This window comes from Panthera leo, chromosome D2 (assembly GCF_018350215.1).
Source record: "Panthera leo isolate Ple1 chromosome D2, P.leo_Ple1_pat1.1, whole genome shotgun sequence".
In the NCBI taxonomy this organism is placed as follows: Eukaryota; Metazoa; Chordata; class Mammalia; order Carnivora; family Felidae; genus Panthera; species Panthera leo.
Window position 1 is genome coordinate 12449238 of NC_056689.1, and position 23295 is coordinate 12472532.

Consider the following 23295-nt stretch of genomic DNA (forward strand, 5'->3'; position numbering starts at 1 on the left):
TCCGGGTGGCTAGGTGGGTCGGGCGACCAACTCGGGCTCAGGTCGTGATCTCGCAATTTGTGAGTTCAAACCCCGCGTCGGGCTCTGTGCTCACAGCTTGGAGCTGGAGCCTGCTTTGGATTCTGTGTCTCCCTCTCCTCCTCGTGCTCTGTCTCTCAAAAATTAATAAACGTTAAAAAAATAATTTTAAAGAAGTTATAAAATGCAACATCCAAAAACCAAACAATCCAACTAAAGGGGTGCCTGGGTGGCTCAGCTGGTTAAGCGTCTGACTCTTGGTTTCTGTTCAGGTCCTGATCCCGTGGTTCATGAGATTGAGCCCTGTGTTGGGCTCTGTGCTGGCAGTGTGCAGTCTACTTGGGATTCTCTCTCTCAAAATAAATAAACTTTTTTTTTAAATGGGCAGAAGACATGAAAGGACATTTCTCCAAAGAAGACATCCAGATGGCAAACACACACATGAAAAGATGCTCAACATCACTCGCCATTAGGGAAATGCAAATCAAAACCACAATGAGATATCACCTCACACCTGTCAGAATGACTAAACTCAAAAACACAAGAAACAAGTGTTGGCAAGAATGTGGAGGAAAAGGAACTCTCGTGCGCTGTTGGTGGAAATGCAAACTGATGTAGTCACTGTGGAAAACAATATGGAAGTTCCCTCAAAAAATTAAAAACAGAACTACCCTATGACCCAGTAATTGCACTACTAGGCATTTACCAAAAGAATACAAAAACACTAATTCAAAGGGATATATGCAACCCTATGTTTACTGCAGCATTATTTACAATAGCCAAATTATGGAAGCAGCCCAAGTATCCACTGACAGATGAATGGATAAAGAAGATGTGGTGTATATATACAGTGGAATATTATGCAGCCATAAAAAAGAATGAACTCTTGCCATTTGCAACAACATGGATGGTGCTAGATAGTATTATGCTAAGCAAAATAAACCAGTCGGAGAAAGACAAATACCATGTGATTTTCACTCAAAACAAATGAGCAAAGGGGGGAAAAAAAAAGAACAACAAACCAAAAAACAGACTCTTAACTATAGAGAACAGTTATCACAGGGAAGATGGGTGGGGGATGGGGGAAACGGGGGAGGGAATTGTAAGTACACTTATCTTGATGGGCACTAAGACACGGATGGAATGTCAACCTGCCAATATTATACACCTGAAACTAATACAACACTATATGTTAACCATACTGAAATTTTTAAAAAGTTCCACATAGAGTTACCACATGACCTAGCATTGCATTCCTAGATATATACTTAAGAGAAATAGAGACCTATGTTCACACAGAAACTTGTACATTGATGTTTACGGAAGCACTGTTCTTGAGAGCTAAGAAACAGAGGGGCACCTGGGTGGCTCAGTTGGACATCTGACTTCAGCTCAGGTCGTGATCTCATGATTCGTGAGTTCGAGCCCCACGTCAGGCTCCGTGCTGACAGCTCAGACTCTGGAGCCTGCTTTGGAATCTGTGTCTCACTCTGTCTCTGCCCCTGCACTGCTTGCACTCTCTCTCTCTTCATCTCTCAAAAATAAACATTAAAAAATGTTTTTATAAAGCTGAGAAATGGAAACAATGGGTAATTGGATAAACAAGATGTGATCTATCCATACGATGAAATGTTATTCAGCCCTAAAAAGGAACAAAGTACTAACACATACTGCAACACGGATGAACCCTGAAAACATCATGCCGAGGGAAAGAAGCCAGTCACGGAACACCGCGCGATATGATCCCGTTCCTGTGAAAGTCCACGAGAGAGAGATGAATAGACACAGATTAACAGTTGCTCAGGGGCTGGGGGCAGGGGATGGGCAGTGATAGCTAATGGGTACAGGTTTCTTTCTGAGGTGATAAAAAACGTTCTCAAAAGTGTGGTGACGGACGTACGTATCTGAATACACCGAAAACCACGGAACTGTAGACACGAAATGGGGAAACTGCACGGTATGGGGATTCTAGCCCATTAAAGCTGTTTAAGCAACAACAAAAATACCGAGATTCTCAAACTTCCCAGTGCATCCAAATCACCTGGGGTGCTTTTTATTGAAAACGTGGATTCCCTGAACCTACCCGGGAGATCCTCACCTGGGTCTGGAACGTGGCCTAAGAGTCAGTGCTGACACTGAGCGCCCTTGGGACTCCATGGGGACGGGAGGGAGCCACACTGCGAGGACGGTCACATTGGCTTGAGTGATGCCAAGTGCAGAGGCTTGTTTATACCGACTGGACGATGGGTACAAGCGGTAGATAACGTTTTAAAGAAACGCCTCCACCTGCAGCGTGTGCTTTTAAAGTCAACGAAACACGAGTTGTATTTTAAATCCACCCCCCCCCCCCGCCCCAAAGCAACATTAGACTGTTTTTTCTCCAAGCAACGACAGGAATTACAGACAGTAATCAGATTATTACTGAGCCATGCATATTAGCAATGTAGCTGCCCCAAACCGTATGCCAAGGAGAGCCACCGCTCCCCACAGTAATGAGCATTATGGACTCGGGAGCCAGACTGCATTTGGTCCCGGCTCTGTCTCCGACTGGCCGTGTGGACCCTGAGCCTCAGTGTCCTCATCTAAGTATGGTAACAGTTTACCATACTGTAAACTGTTGGTTTACAGAGGGTAAAGGATTAAAGCACCGATCAGAATCGGGCTCAGCACGCACACGCACTGCACCGTCCAGCCGTTAGCTACTTCCAGCAAACTCTGCACGCAATAATGGCATTAACTCTGCAGTCCTCTGCCTGAGGATGTTTTAGGCACACTGGTGCTTTGCCAAGCCCAATCTGACACTCGCGCCACCTGCTCGTTGGAGTTAGTCCGTGTGTAGAAAAGGGAGGGTGTTTTTGTATTCAGGATCATGCATCGTTCCTACTGAAGTCACTTCCTCGTGGTAAATTAGGAGAAAATATCCTTGGGGGCATAAAGGGTCGCTGTAACTCACTAATCTGCTACTGTCGGTGGGAGCTTCTCGTGAGTGTGGTGCACGGACTCGAAGTCCCGGAGATCTTCTTCTGCAAGGTCATGACTGTTTTCATAACTCGTGTGTTAAGATGTAATCTGCCTTTTCCGTGGTCTCAACACTGGCACTAATGGAGAATCAAAGTGCTGTGGCATCGACTGCACCGGCCATCACCGCGTCCTTCCCCACACTGCACAGCCAGGTAAAGCAGGTCCAGTGAAGATGGTCTTCGGGGCGTCTGGGTGGCTCAGGCGGTTGAGCAGCCGACTTTGTCTCAGGGCATCTGACAATTCATGAGTTCGAGCCCCGCACTGGGCTCTGTGCTGACGGCTCAGAGCCAGCTTCAGATCCTCTGTCCCCCCTCTCTCTCTGACCCCCATCCCGCTTTCTCTCCCTCAAAAAAAAAAGATTGCCTTTGACAAAGAGGAAGTTATTAGTTGTATTAAATCTTAACCCTTGGGCCTTTTTTATTTTGGGGGCGGGGAGAAAGAGAGAGAGAAGTGGGGCTGACCTGAAGCAGGGATCGTGTTTTTTTTTTTTTTTCCCAAAGCAGGGCTCGTGCTCCCCCAATGTGGGGCTCGAACTCATGAAGCATGAGGTCATGACCTGAGCCAAAGTCAGGTGCTTAAAGACTGAGCCACCCAGGTGCCCCTCAGACCTGTCATTTTACTATGTGATGTGACAAAATGGGACGTATGCACACGGCACTTCTGCTGTGAGAGAGCTGTTTTTGGGAATAGACTCACAGCAGTGTGAGTTTAACTACCTCTTTCTGTGCAGCTTAACTCAGACCATGCTTTTTTGGACGTGGGTATGTGACGGACGCTTGAAAGTAAATGAAAGAGAATGTGTGGATGGCATTTGTTGTCACTGATCAAATTTGAGCTTTTAAGCCCAAATTAAAGCTTTGGAAAACCTGTATTCCCCACCATGAGCTAGAGGGCATCCCAATACTTAAAGAGTTTCCTGATGAGATCAGTGGTGATATTTAATGAATGAATTTTAGAAGATCTGCATAACTCAGTAAGCCAGTGTTTTCCTGATGACTGATGCATATTACAAACGATGCGTGGGTAAGAGATCCATTGAAAGCACAAGACAAACTGATGGATGTCCGTGTACAACAATCCGGAAAGTTCACTGGTATGGTTCTAGAGTCCACACTGCAGGTACCTTTTAAGAAACCACAACTTGGGGGCGCCTGGGTGGCTCAGTCGGTTAAGCGGCTGACTTCGGCTCAGGTCATGATCTCACGGCCCGTGAGTTCGAGCCCCGCGTCAGGCTCTGTGCTGACAGCTCAGAGCCTGGAGCCTGTTTCAGATTCTGTGTCTCCCTCTCTCTGACCCTCCCCCGTTCATGCTCTGTCTCTCTCTGTCTCAAAAATAAATAAATGTTAAAAAAAAAAAATTTTTTTTAAATAAAAAATAAAAAAAAAAGAAACCACAACTTGTCAGTTTTGATGTGTATCAAAGAAAAATATCCACAATTACGTTCAAACTTATTAGAACACTCCACTTCACTGCAACCACATCTTTCTGTGAGGGGAATTTTCTTCATATACTCAACGAAAACAACCTATTACAACAGAAGCAGAATCCAGATGTCTTCTATTAAAAGCAGGTCAAGCCCCCCCCCCCCCCCCCCAAGTTTAAAACAATGCTACTCTTCTATTTTGGTTTGGATAATGTTCTTTCTCATAAAAAAAATTAGGGTAATGTTTATTATTTTTAGTGCATTTTTTAATGTTTATTCATTTTTGAGAGAAAGAGGAGACCGAGAAAGAGATAGAGAGAGAGAGAGGAGAGATGGGGGAGGGGCAGAGAGAGGGGGCACAGAGGATCTGAAGCAGGCTCTGTGCTGAGAGCAGCGAGCCCGATGCAGGGCTTGAACTCATGAACTATGAGATCATGACCTAAGCTGAAGTTGGATGCTCAGCTGAGCCACCCAGGCTCCGCTGGTTTTAAATTACACACACACACACACACACACACACACACACACACACACACAACCTCCAAACAAGAGCCTCTGGGGTGCTCAATAATTTATCGGTGTAACCCTTAAGAGCCAAAGCAATCTTGAAAAAGAAGTACAAAGCTGTGTCACGCTCCCTGATTTCAAACTATATTACAAAGATACGGTAATCAAAACAGTATGGTATTGCCATAAAAACAGACACCTAGAGGGACGCCTGGGTGGCTCAGTCGGTTAAGCGTCCGACTTTGGCTCAGGTCACGATCTCACTGTCCGTGGGTTCGAGCCCCGCGTCGGGCTCTGTGCTGACCACTCAGAGCCTGGAGCCTGTTTCGGATTCTGTGTCTCCCTCTCTCTCTGACCCTCCCCCGTTCATGCTCTGTCTCTCTCTGTCTCAAAAATAAATAAATGTTAAAAAAAAAAATTAAAAAAAAAAAAAAACCAGACACCTAGATCAATGGAACAGAACTGAGGGCGCAGAAAGAACCCCATGCTTACATGGTCAATCACTTTATAACAAAGCAACCATGAATACATAATGGAAAGAGAACAGCCTTTTCAATAGATGGTGTTGGGAAAACTGGACAGTCACATGGAAAAGAATGGAACTGGACGACTATCTTATACTAAATACAAAAATTAACTCAAAATGGATTAACTACTTGAATGTGAGAATCAAAACCATAAAACTCCTCCTAAAAGAAAACACAGGTGGTAATCTCCCTGATGTCAGTCCTGGCAATGATCTGGCACCAAAAGTAAATGACACAAAAGCAAAACCAAACAAGCGGGACATCATCAACTAAAAAGCTTCCTTCCACACAGCAAAGGAAACCATAAACAAAATGAAAAGACAACATACTGAATAGGAGAAGATTTCTGCAAATCATATATCCAATATCCAAAATATCCAATATATCCAATCATATATCCAATCTCCAAAATATATGAACTCCTACAACTCAATAGCAAAAACCCAATTAAAAACAGGCAAAGGACCTGAGCATTTTCCCAGAGACCTACAGATGGCCAACAGGCATGTGAAAAGATGTGAACCTCACTAGTCATCAAAACAAATCAAAACCACAGTGCAGCGACCACCTCACACCTGTCAGAATGGCTACAATGAAAAAGACAAAAAGTAACAAGTATCGGCTAGGATGTGAAGAAAAGGAAATCCTTGTACACTCCTGGTGGGAATGCAAACTGGTGCAGCTGTGGAAAACAGTACGGAGGTTCCTCAAAAAATTAAAATTGAACTACCCTACAATCCCACAATTCCACTTCTACCTGTTTATCTGAAGAAAATAAAAAACATTAACTTGAAAAGACACATGCACCCTTGTGTTCACTGTAGCATTATTAACAATAGCCAGGACATGGAAACCACCTAAAAGTTCATCAATGGATGAAAAGCTAAGGAAAAGCTACTCGCGCCAGAGTATTACTCAACCAAGAAAAAGAACAAAATCTTGCCACTTGCAACAACATGGATAAACCTTGAGGGCGTTATGCTAAGTGAAATAAGTCAGACAGAAAATGATAAATACCATAAGATCTCACCTAGGTGGACTCTAAAAGTAAACCAAGAAAACCCACATGGATGTAAAGATCAGACGGGTGCTGGCCTGAGGTGGAGGATAGGGGGTGGGCAAAATGGGCGAAGGGGGCCAAGAGGTACAAACTTCCAGTGATGAAGTAAGTCCTGGGGATGTCACGCATAGCACGGGGTCCAGAGTTACTAATAGTGGACTGCGTATTTGAACGTAGTTCAGAGCATGGACCTCGAAAGTTCTCATCACAAGAAAAAAAAAAACCCTGTAACTACACAGTGATGGATGTCAGCTGGACTTACAGTGATCATTTTGCAATATATGCAGATATCAAACCATTACACTGTACCCCTGAAATATTGATATGTCAGTTACAGATCAGTAAAAAAAAAAAAAAAAAAAAAAAAAAAAAAAAAAAAGAATCCGTGTAAAGTATCCTGAGACTGAAAAGTTTAAGAACCACTGCTCTAGAAAATGCCCTCAACAGCAGAGCTATTCAAGGCACTACAACCAAGTAACCCCAGCTACACAGAGTATGTTAAGGGTGACCTATTTCCCTGGACACTGAGATCTGAGAGTACAAATTGAGACATTATTCTGCATTCATTTAAGAAAATAGTACCTTGAACACTATCGCGTTAGCCTTTCTCTCGTTAAATTTGGACACCTACTCTCTCCTTCGGGCTGCCTTGGGCTTAGGGAGCCCAGTTCTGAAGTCCTTGAAACACAGGGAAGTGACGAAAAGGCACATGATGCCTGGGTGAGGCCTCGCTGGGCACGGGAGTGTGATTAAGAGACCCCGCCCTGTCCCTCAGTCAGGCAAGCAAGGCGCCCAGAAAACTTCAGGAAAGGAGAGAAAGCAATGCAGCTGGACTCCCGGCCTAGAATCCGCTGCCTGCCCGTCCGGTCCTGCCTCTTCGCCGGTGACCCCAAAGTGTTTAGGATCTGACCGTACAGACGCCTCTGGCTGTTCCCAAATCAAGTAAAGGTCAGAGGAAGTGCAGGGCGGCTTCCTAAAAAATCATGCAAGGGGAGGAAACGGATCCCGAGGCCTAAAAAACACTGCCCACCTGCCTGGTCTGCGGGGGCCTCGGTCAGGCTGTGCTTCAGGCGGGCTGGTTATCGTATCGCTGCTTTCTTTACCGCCCACGCTTGGCTCACATTGGCCAAGACCCACTTACTCTACTTTTCCACGGGTTTCATAGATCAGCGACTCAAAATTCCAGCGCCGGTTAGTGTGGCTGGAATAATTCACGAAGCCGACACTCCCAGGAGTTTCCTCACTCTGGGAAGTCGTGCACGTTCTGTCCCGTCCTCATAAAGACATTTATATGAAGCTGGCTGAGCAGAAATGGGACCAAACTGGGACAGTGGGGTCAGCACTCCTCACGGTGTTTCCGTATCACCGCGCCTCCGGCATAACACGGGGTGAGGAACTGGAGCCCCATTTTCTATTTCCCTTTTGCTAAAATCAAAGCTTATAGATGGGGTTCGCCCCAAGGCAAGGCTAAGATACTAATGACACTGTTGTTGCTTTAGGAAAAACAGCTGATCACTAGCTCAAGGCCTGAGATACAACTAAAAGCATTAGCTGAAGAATGAATTTGCCTCGAAAAGAGTTACGCAAAAAGACAGTCACAGACAGACATGGGAAATTTTTATAACACGACAGGACAGAAGAGGCACGCTACTGAAAATCTGAGAAGAAAATCTGATTGCGTGTTTTGTGACTAGAGGCAGATCTTTTCTGCAAACATCAAATGGTCTACTCACAAGGTCCTTTGTAGGGTTTCTAACTCGGAAGAAGTAGACGACCAAGGTGGTGGGTAAGAGCTCCCACACGAAAAGAACCACTCCAAACACCACATATCCGGCATCCCCCAGCTGGTTTTTCAGATCCGCCTGTGGAAAAGAGAGGAAATGGAGTCACCAGACTGAGGGCGGAGGAAAGAAGTCTCATCTGATTCTTCCTAACGTGAACAGAGACTAATTCTAATGCTACGATGTGCGTGCTGAAATCAGGCAAAACTAATGGTCCAGACCTCAGGTGGGGGCTTATTTCAGCCACACAGGAGAGACAGTTATCACCTTCAAGAGAATCAAGGACAGAAACTGCCCGTCTCTGATGTTTTAGTACTCCAGCCTCCAAAATCTTCCTTATATCCTAATTAAGTCTCCTGAATTTAAGTTGATTTTCTTTCCTTCAGCAATCAAATAATGAGACATTATGTCACCCCCTCCCCAATTTTTAAGAGCGGCATGTAACTGTGACCCTTTGTCTCATCCCTAGGATAAACACGTGAATTTTTTAAGCGGGGGAGAGGGGCAGAGAGAGAGAGAGAGAGAGAGAGGGAGAATCCCCTATGGGCTCCATAACCCCAGGACTGTGACCCAAGCCAAAATCAAGAGTCGGATGCTCAACCAACTGAGCCACCCAGGAGCCCCAACCCATCAATTGCGCAGGCTAGATTGTCTGGAAACAACTGTTCAGAGTCCAGGACGTTTGTCCGGACCAGTGAGACAGCTGAATGGGCCTGGTGCGTCGTCCCTCCCTTCCTGCAGGGCACACGGCCTGTGAGAAGCACACATGGTCGCGTCTGGGCAACTCCACCAGAGAGGCCAGCATCTCAAACCTAGACAGTGTGCCAAAATCGGGCCACAGCTGGCCGATCACCTCAACTCGATCCTTCTGCCTTCTCCATTACATGGGATTCGAAGTACAGTAACCAGCACTAACCATGCCACTCTCAGAAGGATCCCTCTCGAGCTTTGCATCTCCAGTCCCATCTCTGCTACATCTTCGTAGCACACTGTCCTTCTATTCATTCTACACGAATAGCGGGCAGCTTGTGGCCAACTGTTAGATTTGCGCCTAGATTCTCTCAGTTGCAACCCCACAGGTCTAGCTACTCATGAACAACCATCCCCCTAAAAAAACAACAGAGCTTTCAAGGTCGTGGTATTTTAAATTTGTTATCACCAGAAGCCCTTAACTGAAAGAAAAATTGAAATAATTATTTTGTTAAAACCTAATCTCTGTTGTTTAATGGATATGAAGTTTCAGTTTGGGAAGATGAACAAGTTCTGGAGACAGAAGGTGGTGATGGTTGCCCAACAATGGGAATGTGCTTAATGCCAGTGATCTGTACACTTAAAAATGGTTACAATTCTAAGTTTTATGTATATTTTACTCCATGAGAGCCTTTGTCTTACGAATAAGTCTCTAATTTATTATTGCTTAAAGTTTATATGTATGTGTGTGTGTGTGTGTGTGTGTGTGTGTGTGTGTGTATTTGAAGTATATTTATTTTGAGAGAGAGAGGAGTGGGACAGAGAGAGAGGGAGACAGAGAACCCCAAGCAGGCCCCACGCTGTCAGCACAGAGCCCGATGTGGGGCTCAAACCCACAAACCGTGAGATCATGACCTGAGCTGAAACCAAGAGCTGGACGCTTAACCGAACTGAGCCACCCAGGCACACCTCTCTGTCTAGATTTTATCCTAAACCCACTTTGCCCTTAGCTAACACACTGGCTAACTGCACAGGTTAAATTCACCGACAGGAAAAATACATTTTTATGTTTGATTTTCTCAAAACAGGGAGCACCTTCAGCAGTGCTCAACTTTCTACCATCCTGCACGTGTGGAATTGGTTTGGGTGGTGGTGGCTGTTTTAATCTTTTCTAATTATGACACCTTCCATGTGCCTGTCCTGAATTTCCCTTTGTCCTCACGTGTTTATTGTGGTCATTTAGTGCCTTCCTCCAGGGTCTTAATCCGGCCCAGGTTCTGAGCACCGCTGGGATTTTTAGAAGTGCGTTTGTATATGGTTGAATATTCAGTATTTTTCCAGGAAAAGTTAAGGGCTTTTGCAATTCAATCCAGTAGACTCCTGTCATAAAACAGAAGTTCTGTTTCTCTCTTGTAATGGCCTGTGTGTGTGTTCTCCTCAGTGGACATAAGTCGCTCCCCCAGGCAGGGAGGGAGTCTGTGAACGTTTGTGTCCCCAGCACCCCGTCCATGGCTGAGGACAAAGCGTCGCTAGTTCCCAAATGAGGTGATGACTTACGTTCAGTCTTTCTCATTTGGACAAAGCGTCGCTATTTCCCAAGTGAGGGGATGACTTACATTCAGTCTTTCTCATTTGGACAAGAATCCCAAATGATACGTTGCTACCTTTGTTTGTGACTTTATAATTTATGAGCTTCTAGGATGTATTAAATGAGAAGAATATCAGATGGAGACAACTGCTAAAAGGAGCTTTTACTAACACCTTAATACCCCAGTCATTTTTGTCTCGAGTTCCTCAAATGTTGTTGTTTATAGGCTCCATTTTTTTTTTTAAGTCATGGTTTTATGTATTTTCTGAAACCTGCATACACTGTTTTCCCTTGGCAAATTTCACCCTTTAAGGAAACCATCTCACATTTATATGGAAGCACTTAAATTTTTTTTTAAGTACTGCTTGACAAGAGCCCCAGAAAGGAGAAAGGAGAAAGGAGAAGTGTATGCATGTGTGTGCCTGCATGTCTGTGTGTGCATGTCTCTGTGTGTGTGTGCACATATATACCCTAGTTCTCTCAGAAATGTGAGCTGGAACAAGGCAGGTGCTACGATCCCATTTTACAGATGAGGATGCAGATACCACACAGGTTAGCGACCGGCAAGGTCACCCAGCTATTTAGCCGCAGAAGCAAGGAGCTTATACCTCTCTGCCACATGGGATGCTGCGAAGCAAAGAGTCGCCGTTCAGGTGACAGATCGCCGGCACCCACTGACCTGGTCTGATACATTGTACCAGTCGTAATCAAAGGAATGGACGTTCTTGCTCTGAGAAAACGAGAGGATGAACAGGTTGTAGCAGGCCCGGGAGGCGTACAGGAGGATGACGGTCACTCCGATGGCAGTCACTTGACACACGGAGGAGCCCTGGAAGAGCGGGAGCCATGAGGGCTGCGCCCGATCCGGGTCCGGGACACCGGCCTCCTCCCGGAACCTGGCCTGTGTTCAGCCTAATGCCTCAGAGGCATGCGCTATGGTGCCCACGAGCCCCATCAAAGCCTCCACCCTCAGACATTAGACCCAAGCCCAAGCTTCATTGCATCCCACATCCCCCCTAAAAATTTTCAATTAAAAAAAATATTTTTTAATGTATTTTTGAGAGAGAGTGAGAGAGACAGAGCATGAGCAGGGGAGGGGCAGGAGAGAGGGAGACGCAGAATCCGAAACAGGTTCCACGCTCTGAGCTGTCAACACAGAGCCTGATGAGAGGCCCGAACCCACAAACGCAAGATCATGACCTGAGCCGAAGTCGGCCGCTTCCCCGACTGAGCCACCCAGGTGCCCCTCCCCTCTGCAAATTTCAGATTATCTTCATATAGATGCTTCAAAATCTGGAAGTCAATTTGGAGATGCCTTAAATATGGGCTATTTGCTTAATGCAAAGTCAAGTGGCTTATGTTGTTCAATTTGCAAGACGACCCCTGACTTATGAGCCCCGTGCACAGCCTGTGGCCCAGGGAGAGCCCATCTCAGCAGGATGGTAGCTGGGAGAGTGCGATCTCGCTGATGGTGGCTCTGGGCAGGGAGCGCTGCCTCAAAGTCCAGAATCTTCTAAGCCGGAAGCTCTGGAGTCGCAGTGTCACTCTGGACTTGGAATTACATGGAAATTGGTGATTTGTGCCCCAATTTAGGAAGCTGTCGATTTACAGTCAATGGGTGCCAGCTAGAAACACACAGTTGACAAACATCACCAAAAAACTGAAATCGATTTTTGAGATTTGCATTTGGAAGTCACTAGTTAACGAGATAGTATTTTATTTTGTCAGTAGTAGGTTATTCGCTTGTTTGCCACAGGGGTGACCTAAATGGTCTTTTGGCAGTCTGAAATTTAACCCTTCCTGTAAAAACCACAATTCTGATTTTTGTGGGTTTTTTTTCTGTAAAAAAAATTTTTTTAATGTTTACTTATTTTGAGAGAGAGAGAGAGAGAGAAAGAGAGAGAGGACGCACAGGTAAAGCATAGAGGGAGAGAACTTATAAGTGGGAACTACTCTGGTTGTACCGAAGTCTTTTGGGATTTTGCAAGAGGTCAGCCACTCACAGGATGCCTGGTGATGGCTCTGTATTTTTTTTTTTTAATGTTTATTTATTTTTGAGACAGAGACAGAGCATGAACAGGGGAGGGTCAGAGAGAGGGAGACACAGAATCTGAAACAGGCTGAGCTGTCAGCACAGAGCCCGACGCGGGGCTCGAACCCACGGACCGTGAGATCATGAGCTGAGCCGAAGTCGGACGCTTAACCGACTGAGGCACCCAGGTGCCCCACGGCTCTATATTTCTGAAGTCAGAGGCACAGATTTTAATCTATTGGTCACTGCTGAGGACACGACACTGTGGAGACACAGCTGCCTCACGGTCTGCAGACCGAACATTTACCGCAGCCAGCTGGGCCTCGGGGCACAGAAGGCAGCCAAGGGGGTCTGCCGCAGGACACGGTCGCGGAAGGTGAGAAGTCACTCAACCATTTTACAAATGAGAAAAGCCAAGGTCCACAGAGGTCAAGTGACTGGTGTGCTGGGGCCGCTCCCCGGCCTCCACACTTCACTGAGCTTCTCGACAAAGGGAAACTTGGGATCAAGCCGCTCAGGGGCACCTGGGCACCACAGCCCCAGGAGCATATCCACACCCCCCCTTTTTTTTTTAATATTCATTTTTGAGAGACAGAGACAGAGCGTGAATGGGGGAGGGGCAGATAGAGGGAGACACAGAACCAAAGCAGGCTCCAGGCTCCGAGCCGTCGGCACAGAGCCCGACGTGGGGCTCGAACTCACGAACCGCGAGATCATGACCCGAGCTGAAGTCAGACGGTCTGAGCCCCCCAGGCGCCCCTGTCCTTTCTAACTCCAGGGAAAGGAAGGAGAAAACAGAGACTGGAGGGTGTGCCATACAGCAGCAAAGCGAGGGAAGGGGCCAGGAGCCTCCCTCTCATAGCATCTGCCTCCATCCCTGACCAGTCAGCAGGAGAGAGACGTTGTTCTGAACCCCAGGGGGCGCTGTCCACACTGGGATGTCCACCATCCCCTGACACGCAGGCCTGTCCGGAGGGGAGCGTGAATCGTACCTGACAGACCCCGGGGCCAGCCTGCCGGGTCCCAAGTTGAGCTGAGCATCCACTGAGTGTGCAACCCAGGGCGAGCTCCTGACCTCTGCGCCCTGGTCCCCCGGTCTATGAAGTGGGGATAATACCTCCCCCCAGGGATTTGTGAGGATTACGTTAGCTTCCCCGTGTAGAACGCTTATCTTCTATAAAAGTGCCTGGAACACAGGGGTCACTGGGTGTGTGTTTCTACGAATATTATCAGCGCAGTCAATCCTGCCAAGTCCTTTAAACACTGTATCTATAAGCCAGAGATGACCTCTCTGCCAGGAATTCTGCACTCTTGGTTCCGTTGAGCCAGCTCGAACGGAACCCTCCTCGCATACAAAGTTCACGAACTACACAGCTCTGTGTTTTGGCAACCACGGCACGGCTAATCATTTCTAGGGCAGGTGTGAAAGGTATTTGTTGAGTTGTCTGTTTGCAACCAGGAAACTATTTTCAGAGTAAGTTTACTGAGGGGATCTCAACCGTCATCCCACCTACCTTAGACTCCAAGTAAATGTTGGCTAAGGACATCTTCGAGATTTTGTAGAGACAGATGGAGAGCGAGACGGCACACAGCACAAAGAGAGTGTCATTAATGGCCACACGCACGGAGACAATGACCTTCCTCTCCCAGTTTCCCGTCTTCACCAACACCGCACAGGTTAAATTCACCAACAGGAAAACAAGGCTGATGAAGAGTGAGGCCAGGTAGAGGGGTAACCTGGAAGGGACCAGTGAGAAATGTCAGACGCTGCCTGCACGCTGGCTGTACGTTCTGGATCCATCCAGAAGGAAACCGCGGTATTTTCTGGTTGGCTGCCAGAAGCAGAACGTACCAGAGTTATCCAACACCTACGAGGGCAGATTTCGGAGGTGGCTGTTCCACGATTCAAATTACAGATAAAAGGGGTGCCTGGGTGGCTCAGTCGGTTAAGCGTCCGACTTCGGCTCAGGTCACGATCTCGCGGTCCGTGAGTTCGAGCCCCGCGTCGGGCTCTGTGCTGACTTCTCAGAGCCTGGAGCCTGTTTCAGATTCTGTGTCTCCCTCTCTCTGACCCTCCCCCGTTCATGCTCTCTCTCTGTCTCAAAAATAAATAAAGGTTAAAAAAAAATAACAAAAAAAAAACAAATTACAGATAAAACTACAAGTTGTACCCTCAGGAAGGTGCCCTCGGAGCCACCCTTCCCTGCGTCCGGGAGGCCATGCGGACTGGGTGGGACAGCGCACGTCTGGACTGAAGCCCCCGCTGAGCGCTCACTCCTCACGAGGACACGCTGAGAGTGAAGCGCATGGGCTCCAGGTCAGAGGAGGGTCTCAGGGGGGCACCAACAAGGCTGCGCTCGGTGACCCTGGGCAAAACCACCCCGTGGGAGCCTTAGCCTCGTCATCTGAACGCAGACTAAATAACACCTGCTTTGCAGGGTGTTGCTGAGGACTAAGTGTGTGTGTATACAAGGCTGTACCCCCCAAAAAAGTCATGGATGGAGGGGGGAGTCTGGGTGGTGCTCACATTGACCCGGAAACACTCACTACTGAGGCAGTATTCTGCGGCGATGCAAATCTGCCCAAGCATCTTGCCCGAGGCTGAACGGATGCAAAATGCCTAGGTCGCTGTCAGTTTTACCTTGTAGCTTCCCAGATCTCCTCACGTCCTGGGTGACTGGTGCAAGGTCTACAGAAAGACTTCTCGGATTTACTAGAACCAAAATCAGCAGCCTCACGCTTATCTTCAAGACTGTCCATACCCTTCACTTCCTTCGGCAGATATGCAAACAAGGAACGGACCTGCTTGGCTCAAAACCAGACTGGTCTAACTGGACTACATTTGGAAATCCAAAAGATGGAAACCGTCGGCTCCAAGTGGTCTGGAAGCTACAGAATGACACCGGTGTCTTCAAGAGCTGTTACAGACCGGGACCCAGAATCCCGGATCGTAGTCCCAGCTCCGGACCTCATGGCACTGACGGGACCCACGGAGGGAGGGGCAGAGGGAGAAAGAGAGTGTAAGTAAAGGGTGAGGAAGCCAGACATAACTCAACACTGACCGTGTGGCACCCAGGGCAGCTGGTATGGGGTGCCTCCCTGCCACACGTTTCCACCTTGGGTTTGCAACCAAGCCTCCGCCACACCCTCCCTCCTTTCCATCACCCTGCCCTGCCCTCACCTGCCTGGCGTGACCCAGAGAAGAAGGGTGTGGGCGACACATGGAGCTGGGACGTCAGGCGAGTCTCTGGGCCACTCTGGGCTGCGTGTCCTTATCCGAGAAACAGAGGTGAGGATTCCTATTCTGCCTCAAAGAGCTGCTGTGGGAATCCGGCAGAAGGGTCCTGCCCCTTCTGGTTTCTCCTCTGTCCTCACCCCACGGAGCCTCAAGGTCTCACCCCAGCCTCTCCTATTGTCCACAGAGTCTTCACCTCTTCCTGTCATTCCTTCCTCCGCAGGTCCTCCCCTGCTGACCCCACGTTCTCCCAGGCCCCCATGACCCACTCATCAAACCCAAAGGTGCCAACTCTCGGCCGCCATCTTGCCCCACCTTCCTGGTGCTCCCTTGTCCATCACTCCACAGCCCTCACCTGCCTCACGTTCCCCCGTCTGAGCCTGCCCCTTGGATAGCCCCTGGTTCCTCTTCCTCCCCTTCCTCCCCCAAAGTGATGACATCCTTGGCTCTTTCCTCTACCCCCCGTTCCCTGGGAAATACGTTCACTCTTACAGCTTCTGTACGACCAGGTTCATAAAGATCTTGTCTTGAGCCACTGCCCCCGTCCTACGACCAGACCCACATTCCAAACAGCTGCCACCCTGTCACCTCAGACCGTGGCCAAGCCTAATTCCCGACGGTCCTCCTCCAGCACGTCTCTCTTTTCCTGTTTCTATGAAAGGCACCGTCATTTTTTTTGCAGACTCCTAAACTATAAAGATCTTCCTTGATTACAACCCCGGTTTACTGAGCTGTCAAAGTCAACAGATTCTTTATTCCTGCTCCCCGGTGTGCCCCCCTCCCCGTCCTCACCAACCACATGGTCCCATGCCTTCTGTCTAGAACCAACGAGCTGGTGTCCAGATTGACCCTCACCCTAAACCCCACCCTAAACCCTCTACTCCGCCACACTCCCAATCAGTCTACGGAGCCAGGTCAATCGGTGGGTGCCCCACATGCTAATTAAGCCAGTCTGTGTGTTGTCGTGAAGCCCACAGATGTCCCCATCTCCCCCTGTCTTTACCCAAGCTGATCTTTCTGCCTAAAACCTTCCTGCCCCGTAATTTCTATCCCGGCCTGCTCTGAGTGCTTCTAAGACCACCTGCCAAACAGAAACCTGTTATTGTCTTTTTTCTCTTTTTAATGTTTATTTATTTTTGAGACGGGGGGTGGGGAGAGGCAGAAAGAGAGAGAGAGCGAGCATATGAAGCAGGCTCTGTGCTGAGAGAACAGAGCCCCATGCAGGGCTCGAACCCACAAACTGTGAGATCATGACTTGGGCCGAAGTCTGATGCTTAACTGACTGAGCCACCCAGATGCACCGAAGCCTGTTTTTGTCTTAAATGAGCTGTGTTGTGAGACGTGAAACAATATGGAAAAAGTACTTTTGCTCCAACATTAAGGTAAAAGTCAGCTAAATCGTCAATGTGGTAAAACAACTCCATCCTGGGAAATGTATATGAAAACCTATGATGGAAAACATCACTGTGTTTCCTCAGGGCTGGAGGGGGGTTATGTGGGGAGGAGAGTGGGGGAGCTCAGTAGATTTGGTTTCTTTCTTTCCACAGGTCCACATTCCAAACTTTCAATCTTTTTCTATTTTATCATTTTTTACAAAAAAAAAAAAAAGAACGCTTACAAAACTTCACTTTTCCTCCTGGGTCTGCAGCTCTGCAGAAAAGAGATTTAGGTGGTGGGCAGGGGTGCAGAACAGATCCTAGGGCAAATGTGTGTTTCCATGGCAACAACATTGTACACTCTCCCCCAGAATTACTGCCTTTCAATTCAAACCATAGGGTCAGGATAAACAGCCTATGATGAGAAAAAAGGCCAAAGGAGAAGAAAATCAGTGGGGCCCTGCATCTGGGAAGACGACTTTGCTCATGAACCCAGAGGGATCAGCTTCTGGCTAGTCCCCAAGCGCAGAGACGGTGAGCCTTTGAGGTGGCTCCTAGAGTCCTGCCCACACGGGCCTGGGGACAGAAGTGCCAGCTAATGCAACATGACAGAACTTTGCTACCTTGGCTACCTCCTTCGGGGAGGGGATGGCGCTAACAGATTAGAGAGCGTCGTTTCCATTTCTCTTCTTAGATCTCAGATTCCTTACAGAACCGGAAAAGCAAAGCCTGGCTCATTACATTTTTACTTACCAACAACAAAAAAAAATCAAAGGTGGAGGGAAAACAGTTTAAAAGGCTTAAAGTCGGGGCGCCTGGGTGGCTCAGTCGGTTAAGCGTCCGACTTCAGCTCAGGTCACGATCTCGCGGTCCGCGAGTTCGAGCCCCACGTTGGGCTCTGGGCTGATGGTTCGGAGCCTGGAGGCTGCTTCCGATTCTGTGTCTCCCTCTCTCTCTGCCCCTCCCCCGTTCATGCTGTGTCTCTCTCTGTCTCAAAAATAAATAAACGTTAAAAAAAAAATTAATTAAAAAAAAATAAATAAATAAAAGGCTTAAAGTCAAAGCGTTCTCGAGCACCCAGCCCCGTAGGTTCAAGCCCTGCATCGGGCTCTGCACTGACAGTGCTTGCTTGGGATTCTCTCTTCCTCTCTTCCTCTCTCTGCCCCTCCCTCCCTCCCTCTCTCTCAAAATAAATAAATAAACTTAAAAAACAACAACAACATCGAACTGCTATGGGAGTAGCTTGGGGTGAGGAGTTGCAACTAGTTCTAGACTAAGGGCTACTGTTTCATTTCAAATGAGTCATGATTCAATTAGAAAAGCCAGTCTATTTACAAGCCAATGTATCAAAGCATCTCAAGGGATAAATCATGGCCTGAAATGTCTGCAGGGGCATCTGGCTTAAGGAAATGGGGAATCAAGCAGAGGAGATAGAAGAGATAAACGCAAATAACTCTGAGGATTTATTATTAGACCGGAGTTAACAGGCTTCTCCCACTGAAACCTTACCCTTCCTGGCTTCAAGAAACTCTTATGCCTTCTCCAGCCCAAGCATCGCATCCAGCCGGGTTTCTCCTGGTCTCCTCCCTTCATTTCTGCAAATCCCCTCCCACTGGAAACAGCCTATCCTACTGTCTGCACTTTGGTTCCAGAATCAAGTACAGTCCCCACACACTCGTCTTCTGACCGAAAGGAATCCCATCCCCCAAGTGCTCAGGCTGAAAATTTTCTGACCAGTGCTTTGGGATTTCACTTCGAGAAGACACCTTACTACCCCAGGCTCAACCAACTGCTTCCAAGACAAGACCAGCTCCGTGATCCAATCAGAACATTCTTCCTCCACCCCAATCTTCATCCATTCTTGGCTCCCCAGTCCCCAAAGCCGATCTACATTTCCAGAGTCAAGAGGATGGAGGCAGAGATTATGGGTGCGGAGGAAAGGCCAGGTACTTTGCTTCCGGAGAAGTTAACTTGGGAACTGCTCCTTTAAATGGTTCTCCTTATTATAATATTATATTAATTATATTATATTATATTATATTATATTATATTATATTATATTATATTAGGTTATGTTATATTATATCATATCATATTACATTTACTATTATAAAACATTTATTATTATTATTATTATTATATTATAATAATAACATTATTTCATGGTGGACCCTAAAATCCCAGTTGAGTAGTCTGGTAGAAACATGCACAAAGTAGTGAACAAAGACATCAAGATGAGCTGAAAAAAAAGAAACGTGGCCAAGACTTGTCTCTTGATCTGAGTACTGTCGTATCACTTCCTCGATTTCAGTTTTCTTGGATATAAAAGGGGAGATCAAAATACGCACTTCCATGACCTTAAAAGTCCTCATCACAAGAAACAACAATTTTTGTAACCATGGATGGTAACGCAGGTTAACTAGACTTACTGAGGCGATCATTTTGCAATACACATATACCAATATCAAATCATTCTGTGGTACACCTGAAACTAATACATTGTATGTCAATTACATCTGAATAAAAGTACATCTTTGGAATTTGAAACAGAAAGCATTTATACATTTAAAATTATATATTTACATAAAACCTAATAGGCACACATTTTTACACACTTTTCAAGGAACAAAGGAAATACATTCTCATTTTGATTCAAGGAGGTAACTGGCCAAAGTCGCCTTTTCAGAAACGTCCGCCCATGGCAGCGGGGCCCTCCTGGGCAAGGACATCAGAACACCGTATGCTGGCCTCACCCCTTCCGAATGCCTGGTCTCCCTTTCCCCCTGACCAAGTCTCCCATTCTTGAAGCCACTGGTTCTTTGCTGTTGGGGTGGAGGGTGTTGGGGTCACAGACCTCTCTGAAAATTTTGGGAAACCCATGAGCCCTCTCCACAGAAAAACATGCCTATCGACCTCTTCACATAAACGTGGCATGTGATTTAAGGCATTTCCTTCCAGATTATGAGCCTCTCCTCTCAGCTCAGCACAGACTGACTTCTTCCACAAAATTCCCGTGACTCTCACAGTGCACAGAGCCCGAGGCAGAGACTGCTCCTGCTCCTGAACAACCACTGCTTTGCCTGATTCTGTGAATTTTTGTGTTGTTTAAGGACCTCTTTACAGAGTGTTTGGTTCTCAAGGACGAGGACCACATTTCTGCCTCACGGTGCCTCGCCGAGTACTAACTAGTCAAAAACATATTTGCTGGACGCAGATGGAAATTCCCCCGGGGTACTTACCGGTATTTGAGTAATTCTGGAGAATATTTTGACTTGGCTTTGAAAATCACCTGCAATGACAGAACAACATGGCGGGTTGGGGGATGCGATACATTGACACCAACAAACCAACATCATCGCTTGAACGCCCTTTCCCTTTATACCCAGGTGCCGGGGCACAGCTTCTGAAATGCAGACATCTGCTTTGTGAGAATGTTTGTTAAGCTAAAGATTTTTTAAGCCATCCATACAATTTTCAAGACAAAGGTATTTAAAAATGGTGAAAATGGGGGTGGGGGGACACCTGGGTGGCTCAGTCAGTTCAGCATCTGACTTTTTGTTTTGATGCAGGTCATGATCTCACGGTTGGTGAGTTCAAGCCCCGCAACGGGCTCCATGCTGACAGTATGGAGCCTGCTGGGGGTTCTCTCTCTGCCCCCAACCTTGTTCTCTCTCTCTCTCTCTCTCAAAAGTAAATAAAACTTAAAAAAAATTTTTTTAATGATGAAAATGGTAAAAAGGGGAGAAAATGTAAAGGTATTACTGGTCTACCAGTGCCAAGTATTTCTCTTATGATAAGATTCATATTTGAAGGGCGCCTGGGTGGCTCAGTTGGTTGAGCGGCCGACTTCGGCTCAGGTCATGATCTCACAGTTCGTGAGTTCGAGCCCCACATCAAGCTCTGTGCCTGGAGCCTGCTTCGGATTCTGTGCCTCCCTCTCTCTCTGCCCCAACCCACTCGCATTCTCTCTCTCTAAAAAATAAACATTAAAAAAATTTAATAAAGACTCATATTTGAGCCCATACTCCCACCAGAGATAAACAGTCTACCCTTACCCTTTATTAGAATTTTCACTGGCACCAAATTCATGCTGTCTGAACATAAGCATCCACGCACCCAGGCCTCACACTTTGCAGCCCACTTTGTTAATGTCCCTGGTCTCTAGAAGCATCAAACAACCATTATCTATAGGAGAAAGGTCACGTGTTGGGAATTCACCACAACTTTTGCGTCCTGCACAATTGCTAATGCGTCCATGCAGGGTGCAGCGGCCGTCCCGGCAGACACTCTGAGAGGCGATGAGCAGAGAAAGCAGGCGGCAGCTCCCTTCAGCCCAGCCGTGACACGGCCACGACACATAGTGCGCATGCGCGCAGGGGCTTCGGGGACAAGCTCGGGCGGGTGCCGGGTACCGCGCGGGGCTAGGACACTGCAGCACACGAGCTCATGCCCTGGCTCTCCTGGACCCCTGGTGTTTGCAGGGCGGGGGTGACTCTGGGAGAAGGGAGGGTATGGGAGAGTAGAGAAGGGGGGACCCTTTTCCAGGGATGACCTTGCCGTGGATGGGGAGTATGGGAAGCCCCGCATTCCCCGCTACCGAGCGACCCCTCTGCACCGAGCTCCCGAACATGCTCTCCAGCTTTGCAGCTCTCTTTGTACTTGGGACGTCTCGTGGATTTTGCTCAGTTCCTGAAAATATCTAAGGGGCAGATACGTTGCCAGAGCTGGAAAGAGTGAAGGAGGGGCAAAGGGAGAACGGGGTGGGCATAGTTGGGGGGGGGGGGTGCGGGGGCAGCTCTGGGATCTGAGAGGTCACACAGGTTAAATATTGGCGCCCCCCCCCCCCCCCCAAACCCCCGGGTCTGAGGAAGACGCAGTGAGAAACCCGTTTGCAAGAGGGATATCTGAAAGTAATCCCAGGAAATTCCTCGGTGGATCCCAAGTGCCTGGCCAACTCTGCGGATGCAGATGTCACAACGGAGCCTCCGTGATGGCTCTAAGGGCCAGTTCCCAGAACACGTATGCAATTTCCCTCTGGGAGCCTTCTAAAAGGCCTTCTTCTGAGGACCTTCAGTAGTTAATGCCCTCTCTCCACCACTGTGGAAAACAGTGTAGAAATCCTCCAAAACATTAAAAAAAGTATCATACAATCCACTAATTCCACTACTGAGTATTTACCCAAAGAAAACAAAAATACTACTCTGAAAAGATAACACGCACCCCTATGCTTACTGCAGGATTATTTCCAATAGCCAAGATACAGAAGCAACCTAAATGCCCACTGACAGATGAACGGATAAAGAAGTGGTATGCATACACAATGGAACATTTCTTGACCATAAAAAAGCATAAAATCTTACCATTTGCGACAACATGGACGGACCTATAGGGTATTATGCTAAGTGAAATAGGTCAGAGAAAAGAGAAAGACCAACACCGTGTGATTTCATACAGATGTGGAATCTGAGAAAGCAAAACAACAACAGACAAGCAGACTCTTACATGCAGAGAACTTGGGGTGGAGGGGGGGATGGGCAAAATAGGTGAAGGGGATATTCAGAAGTATAAGCTCCCAGTTAGAAAATTAGTAAGTTACAGAGATGAAAAGTACAGCATAGGGAAGACAGTAAATGAGGTAATAACGTGGTATGGGGACGGTCACTATGCTCGCCATGGGGAGCCCAGAGTAGTGTACAGACTTGTCGAATCACTATGTTGTACTCTGGAAAACTAACGTAACATTGTGTGTCAACTATATTTCAATTAAAAGGAAAAAAAAAATCACCCAGGGAACTTGTTAAAGATGCAAATCCCACAGCCCCACCCTTAGAGGTGCCAACCTGCTGGGTCTGGGGAGGGGCCCAGGAATCTGCATTGTAATACATTCCTGACCCCAGGTGATTCTGATCCAGCTCGTCCAAGGACCACCTCCTGAGAAAAAGCGCTACTCTTGACTAGCTCAGCAATCATTAATTTAAAACACACTGGAAGAGGCCACCACGAGAATCACACGACACTGAGAGGTATGATGCAAAGA

The 23295-nt window shown here is 47.3% G+C and overlaps 1 protein-coding gene across 2 annotated transcripts in view; it reads right to left on the minus strand.

Moving 5' to 3' along the window:
• The window catches only part of GPR137B (G protein-coupled receptor 137B), a 50273-nt gene that overhangs the window by 8417 nt on the left and 18561 nt on the right, over window positions 1-23295 (minus strand). Inside the window, exons 2-5 of one of the 2 annotated variants that reach the window (XM_042907437.1) lie at window positions 20498-20547; window positions 14162-14384; window positions 11295-11444; window positions 8290-8418 (exon numbers count right to left, since the gene is read on the minus strand). In XM_042907437.1, the coding sequence (XP_042763371.1) occupies window positions 8290-8418; window positions 11295-11444; window positions 14162-14384; window positions 20498-20547 (552 nt within the window). The remainder of the gene's footprint in view (window positions 1-8289; window positions 8419-11294; window positions 11445-14161; window positions 14385-20497; window positions 20548-23295) is intronic. The other variant, XM_042907438.1, reaches the window with a different exon arrangement.